Here is a 16,131-nt window from a genome sequence, read left to right as displayed (position 1 = left end):
CCAAGACTGGGAACAGGGACACGGTCATAAGACGCATCGGGACGACTGTCCCCACAAGCGCACACAAATGGGACGGTGTATGGGGAATGATAATCACAAATTAAGTCTTTTTGTATCCACAGACTCAATTCTATTAGCATGACAAAGCTGCTGTGAAATGGACACGGTAGGGCCGGGGTTGGGCGAGAGGCATCGGTGGGGGCGGCGGTGGCTGCGCCCGAGCCCCGCGGGCTGCCCATTGTGGAGGCTTTTGTTCTGCGTTCTTTTAAACGGGCCGTGGTTATTGGCCCCCCGCAGGCTTTGCAGAGCGTGACTGATGAGTGGGCGGAGCCTCATTTGTCGGGGCCTGAAATGAGTCGTGTTGCACGTTGAATGCGGCAGGGTTTCGTGTGGACGCCAAGAACTACGCGGCTGGGTACCACAGGGTCAGGAGTCACGGGCAGGGAAAAGGGATAGAGAGAAAGGCGCTTGCACATAAAATTCAACTTCCTATTTGGTTTAGATGCGCATTCGTGGTTCCCAGTCGGTGTCTGTGGAACGCGCATTGTGGGCGGAGGCCGATTTTGCGCCACTGTCACTGGCAGAGTGACAAATTGAGCCTATATTCTCTCTCCTTTCCCTTCTCTTTCTCTCTTTCTGAAAAGTCCCCTCCTCGACCCTGCTGGGATGTGGTTCCTAAGCCTTGGCAGGATTTGCGGAGTTGAGTGAAAAACTAAATTGTTGTATGTAGGACTGATTAAGGAGATTACAAAGAACCATCCAGCACATTTTCTTGCGTGTCTGAAAGTCACTTTGGATTTTCTGCAAATGATTTTTGTCCCCGACTTAACATTCATAGCCGTTGTTCCCAGTTAATTAGTTGGATTTAGAAAAAAAAAAAAAAAATTTAAGTGGCACCCCTTTTAAATGGAAAAAACTGCATACAAATCACAAACGTTTATTTTATGAAGTCCATCTTTTACTCAAAATCAAATAATAAAAGATCATGTGTGCATACACACCCCAAAAATTACTTCTGCTTTTGCATGAGGTTTGGACCAATCATAATCATGAGATTCTTTTCCCTAATATATTTTTATTCCAATGTTTGGTCAAATTGAACAATCTAATGCTTAAGGCTTAATAGTATTAATTCAGATTTAGCTTGACTTTGACCTGCTTATTATTGTTCATAAAAGAAATGATTTCTTAGTCAGGATCATGTTTTGAAAAGGCAGTACACAGCTACATGCATAATCTAGATATTTAATAAAAAATAAATAAAAAATACATTGTTGGACCAATGTGGACATTTGAAGGGCTGGAGTGTAAAAAACCAGACCAGCCAACCGAGTAATGGGTTTGTCCACAACATCGCGTTCTGGATTTTAACGTCAGACCCCGACGTTCACCTCTGCTGTTTAAAAAGCCGTGCTGGTTTATTAGCTCTCGTTGAGACGGCGGGCCAGCACAACAGACCCAGTTCTTCCCATCTAATGAGCTGCAGCTCGGGAGATTAACGAGTTGCCCTCCCTCCCTCTCCATCCCGTCGCGCAGTAACGTTGCTTTCTGCTCGGTGCAGCGCTGCAGTATTTCATCACCACTATTTTGGGGCGTGTTTAGCGATATTTACCCAGCAGGATCACGGATCTGCTCTCTTTCTGTTGTTCCATCATGCTTAATGGCTTCGGCTCTGATGCGCCGCTGCTGCAAGTGCCGGTTCCAGAACGCAGATAAAAGTAAAAAGAGTAGGTGCAGGAGAAGGAAATCTGTGGCTGACCAGCCCCCCACCCCATTATGGACACCGCTATATTCTGTTAAAGCCCCCTGTATGTGTTCTCCAGGTGCTTTATGGGCTCCCCGGGCAGTAAAACGGACTGAATTGACGATGCAATTTTGAGTGAGCGCGGGTCAGAGTGGCTGTTACGGAGCTTGTAAAGGCTGTGAAGGAGACCGCCCATGTGTGTCCTGTTCTCCTTGACTGACTGGCTTTCTCTCTGCGACCCACAGATCTACTCGCCTGACCACACCAGCAGCAGTTTCCCCTCCAACCCCTCCACCCCCGTGGGGTCGCCCTCCCCACTGACTGCCACGGCTGGCACCGCAGCAACAGCAGGTACAGTGGTGACTGCTGGAGGCATCTCAGGAAGGGCAGGTAGAGCCCTAGTCTGCCGCATTCTCATGCACACACACACACACGCACGCATGCACTATATATTTCTGCAAGTTGCATAATTCTAATGCATCCGGTTTTATAAAGCACTTTATAAAACATATGCATGCACTTATATTATCATAATGTAGACGTGTGCTACATAATGCATATATCAAATGTGTGTAAGTTTTTTTTTTAAGTGAAGTGATTGTCCCTTGTGATACACAGCACACAGTGCACACAGTGAAATGTGTCCTCTGCATTTAACCCATCACCCTTGGTGAGCAGTGAGCAGCCATGACAGGCGCCCGGGGAGCAGTGTGTGGGGATGGTGCTTTGCTCAGTGGCACCTTGGCGGACCGGGATTCGAACCGGCAACCTTCTGATTACAGGGGCGCTTCCTTAACCTCTAGGCCACCCATGCCCCAGGGGGTGTATGTATATTGTACATAATGCGCACACACACACATAGTCAGGCAGTCAGTATCTGCTAGTGTGTCATTTCAGTCTTTCACAGCTGATGATCTGAACCCACGATCTGTGAGGACATGGCCTTTGGATGGTGTAGGATGCGGCCAGAGTGTGTGTGTGTGTGTGTTCTCGCTGTGTGTGGCACCATAACCACACTGCCGCTCCTGTGTGTGTTTTGACTAGAAGCGGATAAACAAGTGGAGATAAGATGAGATGTTAAGGTTTTAACAGCGCCTGGCTGACTGTGTGTACACACTGAAGCGAAGCGCTGAAACTGGAGGAGAGATGGGCTGATAGAGGAGGAGGTGGGCGGGTGGCGTACGGGTGGAGCGCTGCAGTCCGGTGTTGTTTTAGCGAGGGGCAGTTGTGCCGGCCGTGGTGATGCAGAGCGACAGCTGCCTCTGTTCAGCTGTTCCGGGCCCAAAGACAGCTGTTCCCCCCCCTACGGACCGGCTGCCAAAAGACCTCATTTGTCCCCTGTGTTTGTGTATGTATGTGTGTGTGAGGCAGTGTGGAGAGAGTGGTGACTCGGCTGACTGGAGCAGGCTGGTGTTTACACTCTACGCACCGTGGCCATTGTCTCAGAGTCTCATCATAATCTCACTTATGAAGCCACCTTGGTTTTCAAAGTTCATGAGAACAAGGGCGAACTCCAAATGTGAGCCGCTTTTTAAAATACGGAATTTTTAAAAAAGCAGTGAACTATGATTGTGTCTTAGGGAACTTTCCTGCAATATATCGAGTGCCGAAGAATTATGATGTCTTGGAAGTTGGCAAAAAGGCACATTACCTCTGATATTTTAAAAATGCATAACATTTATTGCAGTATTGCCATGGTTATTTAACTAGAAATCATATTAATAAAAATCCAAGACTCGACATCAACAATCGTCACTGTTCTTTTGTCTGCATTGTTTGCAGGGAGATGCAGCTGCAGTTTTCTCACCTGAACTTGTTACCTTCATAATACTTAATATTAAATATTTTTAAAAGAGCATTACTTAAAAAATAGGAATGAAAAATACATTTTAGTGCACATTAGTACTAGTCATTGCCGTTAACTGCCTTAAAGAATTGGTCAACCATTACATGGCTTTTTTTTCTGTTAAATTGAGCAAGAAAAATTGGATCATCATTTTGATGCACCTCATATATGCGGCTTTTTGTCTGTAAATTCGTACCCTATGGTGTTTCTGTCCCTTCTGCTCCATCGTTGGAAGTCGCACCCACGCCGAAACTCGTTTGAAGTTGTCTGATTACAACAGAACTATATTTAGAGGCGGGTACATAACCTGGCACGATGTTATGATTAACTACAAATACATCCATCTGTTCGCTGGGATTTAGTTCCTTAACTCGGGCGTAAGCACCCTCTCTTGCCGCCGGTGCTGCTCAATTAAATATTTCCCCCACGTGTACACCAGAGGCCCAGGCTCATTTTTCATGCTGGCCGGTGCAGCAGGGCTTATTAGAGCTGCCGAGGGGCTGATGTGAAGCAGAGAGCCCTCATTTCCTGCCCCAAAGTAACTTTTAATAGGCTGTTAATTAAAGTCTGTTGTGTTTTTTTTTTTTTTTTTTTTTTTTTTTTTTTTTTATCTTCCTGCTGGAGAAAGCCTGCTTACCGCGGAGGATGAATAGCTGGAAAGTTCTTACCTAAACACTTCCAGGGTGAAGCTGAGATGGAGCCCTGATGTTATCTGAGCATCTAAAAAAAAAACCCTGAACTGTCACTTTATGACAAACAGCCGAAGTGAGGGAGATAAACAGCGAGGGGGCGGGGCCTGGCCTCCTCTCCGCTGTAATGTAGGTCCTGATCTGAACACTCTGTTATCGCCAGACTCCATTAAGGACACTTGAACCTTTATTTTGTGTGTGTGTGTGTGTGTCTGTCTGATGTAAACACACACTGCCGCTGGTCACATGACGTCCGGTTGCAGTTTGTCTGCCAGCTGGACAGCAGATGAATTTTTAGGGCAGAATAAGACACCACCACCACCACCCCCCTCACCATTTTTAATTATTTAATTGGTGGAGTGCAACGTTCGTCTATTGCTGCTCATTGCAGGCAGAACGTCACAGTTAGCGTCTTTGCGAAGAAACTCTTCCATTTTCGTTGTTTGTCAAGTTGGCACAGAGTCATGGAAAAAAATGGAAATCATTAATTTAGTTCTCCTCCATATACACATAACAATAGGACTTTTGTTTGGACTCCGGCTCATCCCGCGGGTTCCTTGCGAGGATGGAAAATTAGCGCTGGGCTCTCGTACGGGGTAATTTGGCAGTGTTAATCCACCAGTGACACGCTGTTATTCGCGGCAGGCCGGCGTCTCGCCGCAGGACTGACCCCGGAGTGACGACTCCATCCTGTCGAGTTTCTGGATGAGTCCTCAGCCAGGATGTGACGGGACGGCTGCGTGCATCCCGCGCCGGATCCTTATCAGACCCTTATTGTTTTTTAGCCATGACTAAAGTAACCTGCGGATGCGGCGCTTGTCGCTCTGTGACCCCGCCCAACAGGGTCGTGTTTTAGGATACAGCTCAGTCGCAGGAAATGATGTTTTATAAAACCCTGGAACAAAGCAGCTCACCAGAAGGAATAAGGGAATCAGACAGGATGTGGATGTGTTCTGAAGGCATTAAACTGTGTTTATATAGGATTCCTATTAATGCAATGCAACATGGAATACCCAAATGAAGGCTAAACGGGCGTCATATTCATAAAATGTCACTAATGTCACATTAACTACTTGACCCACCAGCTCGAATTAAAGTGCAGATAAGAAACATCTTTTAAGTTCACCTTCTGGGTGACAGAAATAATTACACACTTTTTTTTGCCAGGAAAAAAAGTGTTTAAAATGTCCCGATCCTGGCATATCTGGTGTGTAACTGGCGTGTGTGGGTGTAGAGAGGAGCGGAGTGTTTAACAGCCTGTTACCGTCTCTCCTCAGGTACCAACCAGTGGCCCCGTGCAGGTGGACAGACTCCATCCTCGCCGAATTACGAGAACTCCCTGCACTCGCTGGTGAGCTGTGGATTTAATTCCCCCCCCCCCCTGTTAATGGACGGAGCCACTTGGGTAGAGCAGGGTTTGCGTTACATGGAAATTCCAGGCTGACAAATGTCACAGGACTCGGCGTAGGGGGGTGCGGGGTAAGGACGGAACAATACCCGTCCCTTGGGGTGTGTCTCTCGCCATCTGTCCAGGGTGGGGACGGGACTTGAGGGGTGGGGGGGGGGTTGTTGCTGGCAGCTGTTGCGCTGAGCCTCGGCTCTAGGATTCCTGGAGTGACTGCTGAGTGGCGGACGGAGACGGCGATCGCTTTTCAGCTCGGTCGCCCCTTCCACATCGTATGTTTACACCGTGCCCTCCGAGGGGAAATATTTACATGCACGGGGGCGGTTTTGTGAACGAATGTGGACCGCTTTCTCATCATCCTCCCGTTCCTCCTTCTTACCTCAGTCGCTTCTGCTGAAGGGGACTGCAGTCAACTAGCAACTCGTTAATCTCCTCAACAAGTCATTTCTGTACATTAGAACCCATAGCAGGGATAAAATAATGTCATCCTGAACCAAATTTAGCACAGATTAAACAACTGCACAAACCTAGGGATTAAAATAAAGTACTATATAGATTTAAGAAAAAAGTAAATTGTAAAAATAGAGCAGTTTGTAGCGATATGGAGCTGTGTAAATGTGGAAGGAATACATTGATAATGCACTGTGTCTTTGATAGTGGCCATTTTTGGAGGCAGGGCAAACATCTGTGCATAGGTCATAACATGAATCGTGTAAGTGTTTCATAACAGCACAACATATTGCATATTTTGCAAACGGTGCATGGTGTTCAATGTGCATCAAAGTCATTTGACATCGTATCTCCTTTGTTATAGCCGTGTAGAATGGCTGAATGTGGAGACATCCTAGTATTGTCAGCATTTGAATTCAGTGGGGAGGACCAGTCACTCTCTGCCCCTTCCCTGTGTGATTTTCCTTTTATATTACCTGTCTGACTCTTCCTAAACGCACACTCACTCCTTTCCTGTCTGACTTTGGCAGAAAAATCGAGTTCATCAGCAGCTACACGAGCATCTGCAGGATGCTATGTCCTTCTTAAAGGACGTCTGTGAGGTACTTTGCTGCAATTAGCTGGAATATTTTCCCATTTTCTCCTTTCTTTCAAACATGTGTGCTCCACGTCTTACATTTTTCTTTTCCTCCTTTTTCATGAATTTTGAATGATTGTATCAGGATACACTTTTTAGCTTTTTTTTTGCCTGTGTTTAAGCTGTTGATGACACATTATTTATGTTTCGGCCATTTCAGCTTGGTATAATTAGCTAAAAAAAAAAACAGACCCCCGTTCTCAGGCTGGAATGGCTCCACATTTCTCAAATTTTGTAGCATCGTGTCAGGACCATTCCATCCAGTCATTGTTGTCCGTCTCCCCCAATAACATGCTTTATATAAATCCCTCTGTTCCTCTGCATCTCTCTCCAGTCTCGCATGGAGGACCGTTTGGACCGGCTGGACGATGCGATCCACGTCCTGCGGAACCACGCAGTGGGCTCCACCACCAGTCTGCCCAGTGACATACACAGCCTGCTGGGACAAACACACAACGGACCAATCACGTCCATTGGCACAAACTTCCCCACATCTGGATTGGTCGCAAGTCGAACGGCCTCCATGGTAATTGCACCCCTTGCACGAGTACTTATTTTACGTCTGCTGAATTTTCCCTCACTTGTTGCAATTTCTCTGAGAGCAGTGGGGAGTTGTGGGATTTTTTTTGGTGGTGGTGGGGGGGGGTCAGCGAGACTCATGTGTGCCTTTCCAAATTGGCTAATAAACAATCCCGAGCCACCTGTTTAAAACCGAACCCCAGCCATGTGCAGAAACTCTCCCCCTTTTTCCCCTCCACAGAGGGTCGTTTAACTTAAACCCACATAGTTTCCATATGTGTAATGGCTGCTGCAGTTCCCCCCTCCCCAGCAGCAGCAAGGACCCTCGCCGGCCTGGAAAATGTTTGGCTTGGAGCACTGTGAGAGGCACAGGCCTAGTGTGTGTGTGTGTGTGTGTGTGTGTGTGTGTGTGTGTGTGTGTGTGTGTGTGTGTGTGTGTGTGTGTGTGTGTGTGTGTGTAAGCCACCAATTCTATTTTTTATTTTCTTCTTCCATCTCCCTCTGAAGTGAAGAAGGATTTGAGCACCACAGCTGTAGAGAAAGACAACAGAGGGAAGCATTTCTCTGTTGCTCCCTAGGTGGTGGGGAATAATTCAGCCCACGTTTTTTCTCATGAACCAAATCCAAGGCAGGACGGAGGGAGAGATTAAGACCGTCTTTGATTAAAACCCTTTTTTTCTTATTTAATAAAGCACCGCATTTGTTGGTCGAGATTAAACGATAAAATGGGGCCGAGAGACCCATTCGGCGATGGCAGCGGGCCTCAGATTGCCAGCAATGATGGACCATTTTTAAAAGGCCGCGTGGTGGTTCTGTTTTTTTTTTTTTTTTTTCGTTTTTTTTTTTTGTGAAGTGGTGGAACCAGCTCCAGCTGGGCCAGATGGTTCCAGTCACGGCGCAGCTCTGTGGTTGTTAGCTGTGTTTCGTAACACGACTCCCAGGACAGCACGGTGGCGAGCGCGTCACTTGAGTCGCTCGGTTGTAGATTTACGTGATGAAGTGAAGGTGTCGGATCGCCTCAGACAACGTAATTTGTAGTCTAGCTACTCCTGCATAAGACTGGGCATGACCCTTAATTCCCTCTCCAGACTTCGAGCTGGAAACGGCAGCAGATTTTGCACAGCACCATAACAATGTGGGATACCATGCGTTTCAAGGCACATACTGTAGTTGGAAATAAATCAGTTTTCCACCTGTGCCTTTATAGCCCAATTAAATGATCAATAGAAAAGCAATGACATAACGTAGAAACAAATGATTGTGATTGCCATGAAGTCTAGTGCTTGGACCCAGTGCAATTTCACCCCTTTAAAATTCAGTGATTATGGATTTTTATGGACAACATTTTAAGTGCTGTGAAAGTGTGTTTGCAGATATGCCAGAACACACCCCTTTACCCTTCTTGCTCTTTTTTTAAATTAATTTTTTCATTTTTTTTCTCATTGGGCTTGTGTGTGTCAGACCAGGTCGCAGCCTCAGCTGTATGGTAATCAGGCGTGGCGCTCGGAAAATGGCCGCCTTCTCCTCGGCAGAGGGCCCGCCCCTCCTCCAGCTCCAGACAAAAGCTTGTTTGGACACCTGTTGAAAGCAGAGCAGAGATTGGGGGGGGGGGGGTCTGCGGCCGAGGGGGGGTTAAAAGAGGCCAGCACTGACTCAAATTCCTCCAGAAAGAAAACGACAGACACACCCCCCCCACACACACCCCCACCCTCTTGTCCTGCTTTCACCCCCCGAGTTTTTACCCCTTCTCCAAAGAGACAACCGGACATCTGAATGCTGTGGTGGGACAGTCGTGGAGCGCGAGATGCATTCCATGGCACGTTTCTGACACGGCGCAGATATGAACGAACTTTCCAGCGGACGGTCAGGCCACTATTAGGCCTTTACCACAGATTACGGATCCTCTCGATACCATATTTACCCCATGCGCCTCAAATTATAATTAAAACCCTGAAGATCTTTGCAGTGCCAAACAGGATCATATGTCCAAAAAACAGCTAACTAGGAATTTTCTATCTGTTTATTACTGTTAATCCTGAAGACAAAATTACTGGGATATTAGTGAACACGATGGCACATGCCACCTGTGAAATTTGGTCCTGTTTTTACATTTCCGAAATTTATTGTGGCGGTCTGGGTGTCGTCTATCTTTTTGTTTTATTTTTTTTCTTCTTCTCCCCACCTACGAATCCTGATTTCATTTGATGATACCTGCCAAGATCAGTGCGTGATCCGTGTTATTAAAACTGCCCCCAGATTTAATGGGGAGAGGTCTGTGGAGACTAAAGTCTTTCAGCACTTTGCGCTGAGATGCTGAAGGTCATCCTTTGTGCTGCAAACGGTACAGATTTGTGTGAAGTGGGGCCAGCATGAACAGGAGAGCTCCCGTCACTTTTCAAGTCCAAGATCTGACTCAGTTTTCTGCACTCTGACTTTCTTTCCTCTCCTTTTCTTTGTTTCGTTCTTTCTGATCAGATTATGTTTGATCAGAAGAGTTCTGGACATGTTCCCCAACCTTTGATCTGTTCCGACAGGGCGGTGCTCACCGTGACGAAGCTGTCAGTTTGAACAACAGTCACAGCGGACTGCCCAGCGCCGGCCCAGCACCTAGTTCTGATCTTAACCACCAGGCCGATAGCTTCAGAGGTACGACACACACACACACACACACACATCATCTGATCTACCAGAACCAATCTACCATTGACTAAATTGGCTTTTGTTAACGATTCTGTGCCAATGGAAAAGAAAATACACCAACAAATACATTTGGCAACCTTGTAAACACTTTTAGTATATTACATTATGAAAGAAATTCAGGAAAAAGCAGGTAGAGGTGTGTGAACTGGTGTGCCCTCTGCAGCCCTCGCAGGAAACCTGCCCAGTCAGGTGGCCGCGGCCCTGGAGCTGAAATTGGAGAACTCGGAGAAGGACGACCTTCATGACTCTTCTGATGACATGAAGTCGGACGATGAGAGTGACAAGAGGGACATGAAGACACCCAGATCTGGAACCCGAGCAAGGTACCTGCTTTTTTCTTCTTACTTTCATGCATTTTGAGGAAAGCCTGTGTGTTGGTATCCATGGATAATGAATGGATCATTTTTTTTTTTTTTTTATTCTACAGTAGCACCATTAACGAGGACGAAGACCTGAACCCGGAGCAGAAGGCGGAGCGTGAGCGCGAGCGGAGGATGGCCAACAATGCGCGGGAGCGCCTGCGTGTGCGCGACATCAACGAGGCCTTTAAGGAGCTCGGCCGCATGTGCCAGCTGCACCTGAAGAGTGAGAAGCCGCAGACCAAGCTGCTGATCCTGCACCAGGCCGTCGCCGTCATCCTCAGCCTGGAGCAGCAAGTTCGAGGTCAGGCGCTCTTCCGGCTGGCCGTGTTCCCTGTGAATGTTTTTTTTACTCAGTCTTGTTAACATTCACGTTTCAGAGCGGAATCTGAACCCCAAAGCAGCTTGCCTTAAACGGAGAGAAGAGGAGAAGGTGTCGGGAGTTTCCGTGGACCCCCAGCAGGGGCACCAGACTGTGCACCCCGGCCTCACTGACACAGCCAACCCCATGGGCCACCTCTGAGCGCTAGTCAGGTATGAACACCGGCCCTAAACTATAGTGAGAGTGAATTTTATTCAAAACCTTTCATGTGCACTGAATGAAGATGCTGGTCGTTTCTGTATTGTGACTGAAATCATAGATAATATTCTAGTAGTAACTAAACAAAATATGCTATAATTCACATATGACAAATACAGCATATATGAAGGTTAATTAACGATATTGGGAATAAGTATTTGTAGGTCTGTTATATTACTGCCGTAATAGCGGGTGGTAAAGTAGCGATCAGAGTATCTTGCACCGTGCTCAAGTTTTAATATGAACGTCTCATGCCTCGTGTCTCTCCCATTGTAGATCAAAGTGATTCAGATCAAGTGTAAAATAGCATTGGCGACCTTGCTTCCCAAGGGCAGACAGGACTCACAGCTTGTGACACAATTGGACGAGACAGACCACTCGCAGCCAAACTCCCGAGACAGAAGAAAAACTGGCAAGCGCCCAGGTCCCTGCGAAGACATCCAACACCGATCAGCAAATTTCTGCCCACGAGAGAGAACTTCAGCACATATCACTGTCTGCACGCCGCGTGTCGCATCTGAACAATCAGAGACTGTCGCGATCCTCTCCACCCGACCATGTGGAAGTTGCCTTGTGCCTAAACTGAATTGACGAATGCATTGTAACGGCAGTTTTTTGTTTTGTTTTTTGTTTGTTTGTTCCGTTTGTTGCTTTTTTTTATTATTTATTATGTTACTGAGCTATAAAACTATGTTTAAAGGGAAAGTTATGACATTGCTTTTGAGATGCTGATGGCGTTTCAGTTGACCTACAGTTTGCCTGCGTGTCACCCGAGCCCAGAAACGAGATTAATATATAACCACCACCACCCCCCCACTTCCCTGATCGAACATCGTCTCAGATGAACTGATGAACTGATTGGATCCTAAGTAATATGAATAATATATTCTTTATATTTATATTTTATCCATTCCACCCATACCAGCATGTCAAACGGCATTGGCGTTACTGAAGGAAGGGCTTGATGGGAGAATTATGGCAAACTTTAGCTTTCCTGAAAGGTCAGCGGCAGGCCGGCATGTTTTATTCTTTTTAGTGAGCAGACCAGATGCAAAAAAAAAAAAAAAAAAAAAAAAAACCTCCAGCATTCCCTATGTGTCTCCTAGTGTCTTAACCGAAGGAAGAGAGGAGCTCTCCACATCCCTTGCCATATAGTGTTATGTGTAAAGATTGTGAGGATTGTTTTTTGTGTCAATCGTCTGATTGGCTGAGGTGTGGGCCACGACTTGGCCATGGGGATGTAGTCCGTGGCGACGGTGGTCATGCTCTGGAAGAAAAGAAATGAAGACCACGTGGTCACCTGGCCTGAATTAAAGTTTCACTTTTTTTTTTTTTTTTTTTATTCTTTCCATCTAAAACGACAAACAAAAAAACGAGAAAAAAAAAAATCTGAATAATCACCATATATGTTTATTTTGTAATTGTATACAAAGCATTTCTCTAGGCTTCATAGTAAAGCATTTAATGTCCAGTGTGAATTAGCAGCAGGAGGTTCTAAGTTATTTAGAATGGCTTTTCCCCCCAAACAGCACAGTACTTGATACAGTAACCTGTAATGTGACGTGGCCCGAGTCCAGGGAGAAACGCTTTACGAGTCTACGAGCTCAATCGTTCCGCTTGGAAACGACGAACAAATGCAGTTTTCAACTGTATTTAGAAAGCAGCAGCCATTTCTTTTTTAAATGTGTGTATGTGTGTGCATTACTTTTTTTGTAATATCTTTTGGGTCTTAACTCTCTCGCTTTAAATTTCATTCAATTCCTTGTGTGTTCCGTCTTCCGCTCATTACCCCTGATTGTGAGACAAGGCCGCCACAACCACTTAGCAACACGACACCCACAACTGCAACAGGACTTCTTAAATTATTATAAAGACTCTATTTTGGATAAACCCGCCCCCCGTCCCGTTGTTGGAGAAATGTGATGTCTGTGTGGCCTTGTTGGACAGTATTCTGAATGCTTGTATCCATTTTTGAGTTCTTTTCCCATGTCCCTCTGCTGTTTCTTTGCATCTTTGTTGGCTATGTTAGACTATATGCCCATATCCTTTCCCTCATAAGATATATGGAAAAAAAGGAAAAAAACATTTGGCTTATTTTTCACTGTAGTTAGTCTTTTATACAATAATACTGTAAGAACATTTCTTGAATTCAAAATATTACTCTTTCTAGATTTTTGAAATCAAAGTTTTGAGTAAAAAAAGTTTCTTACTTTATTTTACTATACTAGATAGTAAAAACAAAATGTACGGTTATTTACCATGACCTGTCCATTTATTATCAAAAGGTTATTAATAGCGTAGTAGGATTGTAGCTCGCTGTCTAGTGCATATGGGGAACCGTATGAGCTCAATGATCTAGAGGACGCGCCCTCCACCTCCTGTTTGCATCTCCGCTTTGTACCCGTGTCAAAATTTCAAAAGTGTTGTCAGTACACGACGAACGAAAAACCAGCAAGAGGAAGAAAAAAAAAATAACACAATATGTATATAACATTTATGTAGCAATAAATGTGCCATCTTTTTTTTTTTTTTTTTTAAGGCTGTACGTGCGTTTGTTTCCCAATCTAGACAACACTTCTTTTTTTTCTTAATCTGTGTTTCCTGCAACGATCAGATTTATTTTTGTGAAAAAAAACAAACAAAAAAAACCCCAACGTGTACAGCAAGTGGGTGCTTGTAGGTGATGCGTACCATCCTGCCAAGGTTCCTCCCCGTCACAAGACCTTTCTACAGTGGATTTAGGCCAAATGAAGAACTCTCTGTGCAAGAGTGTGTTTTATATTATGTAATTCATTTTTTTGAAAGTATATCAGTGGACCATTGTAGTCTGTATGGGAAAAAAGTACTATGGAACATATGTTTCTATTTTTAATAAAGTGTGTTAGCAGTACCCTTTCATGTCGTCCCATTTCTCTAATAGCCGCGTCCGCTTAGCAAATTGAAATGTTGCGCCCTTTAGCCCGTGCTCATCCGAGCACGACTCTGGGTCGCTTTTGATGAGATTGCTAGCAGAGGCTGAAATTTTTAGATGCATCTTTTGCAAATTATCTAAATGCTTTTGTCTTTTGTATGCTGCATCACGCGGCCTGCGCAATGCCAGAAACTCCAGTTGCAAAAGACTTCAGTAAAGCGTGGCGGAAGGGCTGGTCCGCTTCGCCGTTTCCTGCCCGCTGGTGCATATTTTAATATTGACATCAGACTCTAAACTCAGGGTAACTGCTGCGTGTGTTTGCGTGGCGCAGTACATCAGCACGAACTGTTGACAGCTCAGACCCTCGCCCTCCCCCACCCCTTCATGTGGATGTGGGAAGGTTTGGGAAGCACCGTCCCATTTCCTGCCTCGCGTGTTTGTGCGTGCGGCTCTTCCGGCATTTATCACGCCCTGGAGTGTTTATTTGCGGTCACCCGGAGACATGGGCATGTTTCGTGTAAGCGTGGTGGACCACCATGCCTGGGAACTGACTTCCTGTGGACTCTGGGAGGGTGAGGCCTGGGTGGGACTCATGGTGGTCCAGCTGAGTGAAAACATAATGATAAATACCGTAAATACCCACTTTTAACTTTTACCATAATGGCTTCTTCTTTAAAACCTGTTTAAAATGTTAATCACGAATGCCTGAGCATTTATTAAATGGATTCGTGTGACTGTCTTTGTTGATGGTCTTTTCACCCAGCTAAGAGGGAGGCACAAATTGCGGGACCTGCCCAGTGGTCCCAGCTGTGGCAAATGAGCAGAGAACAGAGGTCCCATTGTGCAGCGCTGTAACGCAACACAGCTCCAGAGAGCCCGCGTCACGCCGGCCCCCTCCCGCCGACAGCCGCGGGCCAGCCGACCCCTGCAAAACGCGGGCCGTGACCTTTCCTGTGACCACTCAGCTAGAGCGGCGGGGTCACGATCCGGGTCCAGTTCCCCCCCTCTGGCCTTCAGAGGGGCGAAGGAGGGAGGGCGCAGCAGCACCTAGTGTCTGGACTGAGCAATGGGACCATGTCTTACACCAAGTCCTTCCTCAGCCAAGTGTTCAGTGAGAGAGATGTTTGTGGGAGGATAGACAGAATTTCAATCTCTTGGGACTGTATGATGTCTCTACATCGTCTGGTTTTATTATGAAAAATAGTTTACCTTTTATTTATTTAGATATTGAGTACTGTGCAAAGTCGTAGTCTTCACACCAATGTGAACCAGGGAAAATAAAATCATATCTGGGCCGCGGGCAATCAATTGATCAAATATTGATCTGCATGAAGAGTTTATTGCAGAATTTCCTTGTTTTCACGAAAGAATGACATGATGCATGTAGAGACTGTTCTCTTGTTCTCCAAGCAACAATACAATGTTAAAAGGGGCAGTGGTGGCCTAGCGGTTAAGGAAGCGGCCCTGTAATCAGAAGGTTGCCGGTTCGAATCCCGGTCTGCCAAGGTGCCACTGAGGTGCCACTGAGCAAAGCACCATCCCCACACACTGCTCCCCGGGCGCCTGTCACTGGTCACTCAGGGTGATGGGTTAAATACAGAGGACAAATTTCACTGTGTGCACCGTGTGCTGTGCTGCTGTGTATCACACGTGACAATCACTTCACTTTATAATATTCTTCTCCATCCATAGACATTTGCTTTAAGGAAATCAGTCATTAGTTCATGGGTTGGGAGAGACCGACACCCAGTTCTTCTAGAACATCTCTACATACCGACATTTTCATTTCTAGACCCTGAATACTTACTGTCGGGAGGATGAAATTCCTTTCATTAGCCCCAGTTGCGTGGATGTAAATCCATGCAGCATAAATACAAACGCTAGGGGGCGCCCTTGGTTGAGAAATTAACAAATTGGGCGTGGTCATGTGACTGTCAATGGACAGTTCGAGAGTTTGCTGGATGTGGGGCAATCTGCATTTACTAACTTTGCCAACCACGCTGATAAAATGGGTGACCACCGATGCTCTGGAGCGAGTCTGTGCTGCTTGTGTTTTTTGTTTTAAAAAACTTTAGAAACTGTTTTAGAAACTTTAGAATCTTTAGAAACCCAATGTGTCTAAAATTTAACTTCGTTCTGTGTTAATGTCACGTATGGCCATTTCACATTTTGGCAATGTGTAACCATTGACCGCGTTAATTACCCCGACCCCCGATCAGCAGGGACCCTGCGGACGTGGCGACGTCAGGGGGCGGGGCGACGTCAGGGGGCGTGGCCTGGTCGCGCCGCGC

The 16,131-nt window shown here is 46.0% G+C and overlaps 1 protein-coding gene across 13 annotated transcripts in view; it reads left to right on the top strand.

Annotated features, from left to right (window-relative positions):
* Positions 1–13,819, top strand: part of tcf12 (transcription factor 12) — a 73,947-nt gene extending 60,128 nt beyond the window's left edge. For 4 of the 13 annotated variants that reach the window (XM_028956080.1, XM_028956078.1, XM_028956076.1 and 1 more), the window contains 9 exons: positions 1,990–2,134; positions 5,557–5,630; positions 6,665–6,736; positions 7,106–7,297; positions 9,825–9,936; positions 10,154–10,313; positions 10,418–10,653; positions 10,730–10,883; positions 11,206–13,819. In XM_028956080.1, the coding sequence (XP_028811913.1) occupies positions 1,990–2,134; positions 5,557–5,630; positions 6,665–6,736; positions 7,106–7,297; positions 9,825–9,936; positions 10,154–10,313; positions 10,418–10,653; positions 10,730–10,872 (1,134 nt within the window). In that variant the 3' untranslated portion in view covers positions 10,873–10,883; positions 11,206–13,819. The remainder of the gene's footprint in view (positions 1–1,989; positions 2,135–5,556; positions 5,631–6,664; positions 6,737–7,105; positions 7,298–9,824; positions 9,937–10,153; positions 10,314–10,417; positions 10,654–10,729; positions 10,884–11,205) is intronic. The other 9 variants (XM_028956077.1, XM_028956079.1, XM_028956087.1 and 6 more) reach the window with 5 other exon arrangements.
* The last annotated feature ends 2,312 nt before the right edge of the window (positions 13,820–16,131 follow it).

Source organism: Denticeps clupeoides, chromosome 16, assembly GCF_900700375.1.
Source record: "Denticeps clupeoides chromosome 16, fDenClu1.1, whole genome shotgun sequence".
NCBI classification, from domain to species: domain Eukaryota; kingdom Metazoa; phylum Chordata; class Actinopteri; order Clupeiformes; family Denticipitidae; genus Denticeps; species Denticeps clupeoides.
Note: the sequence above shows the minus strand (reverse complement) of the source record. Positions and strands in the feature narration are given on the sequence as shown.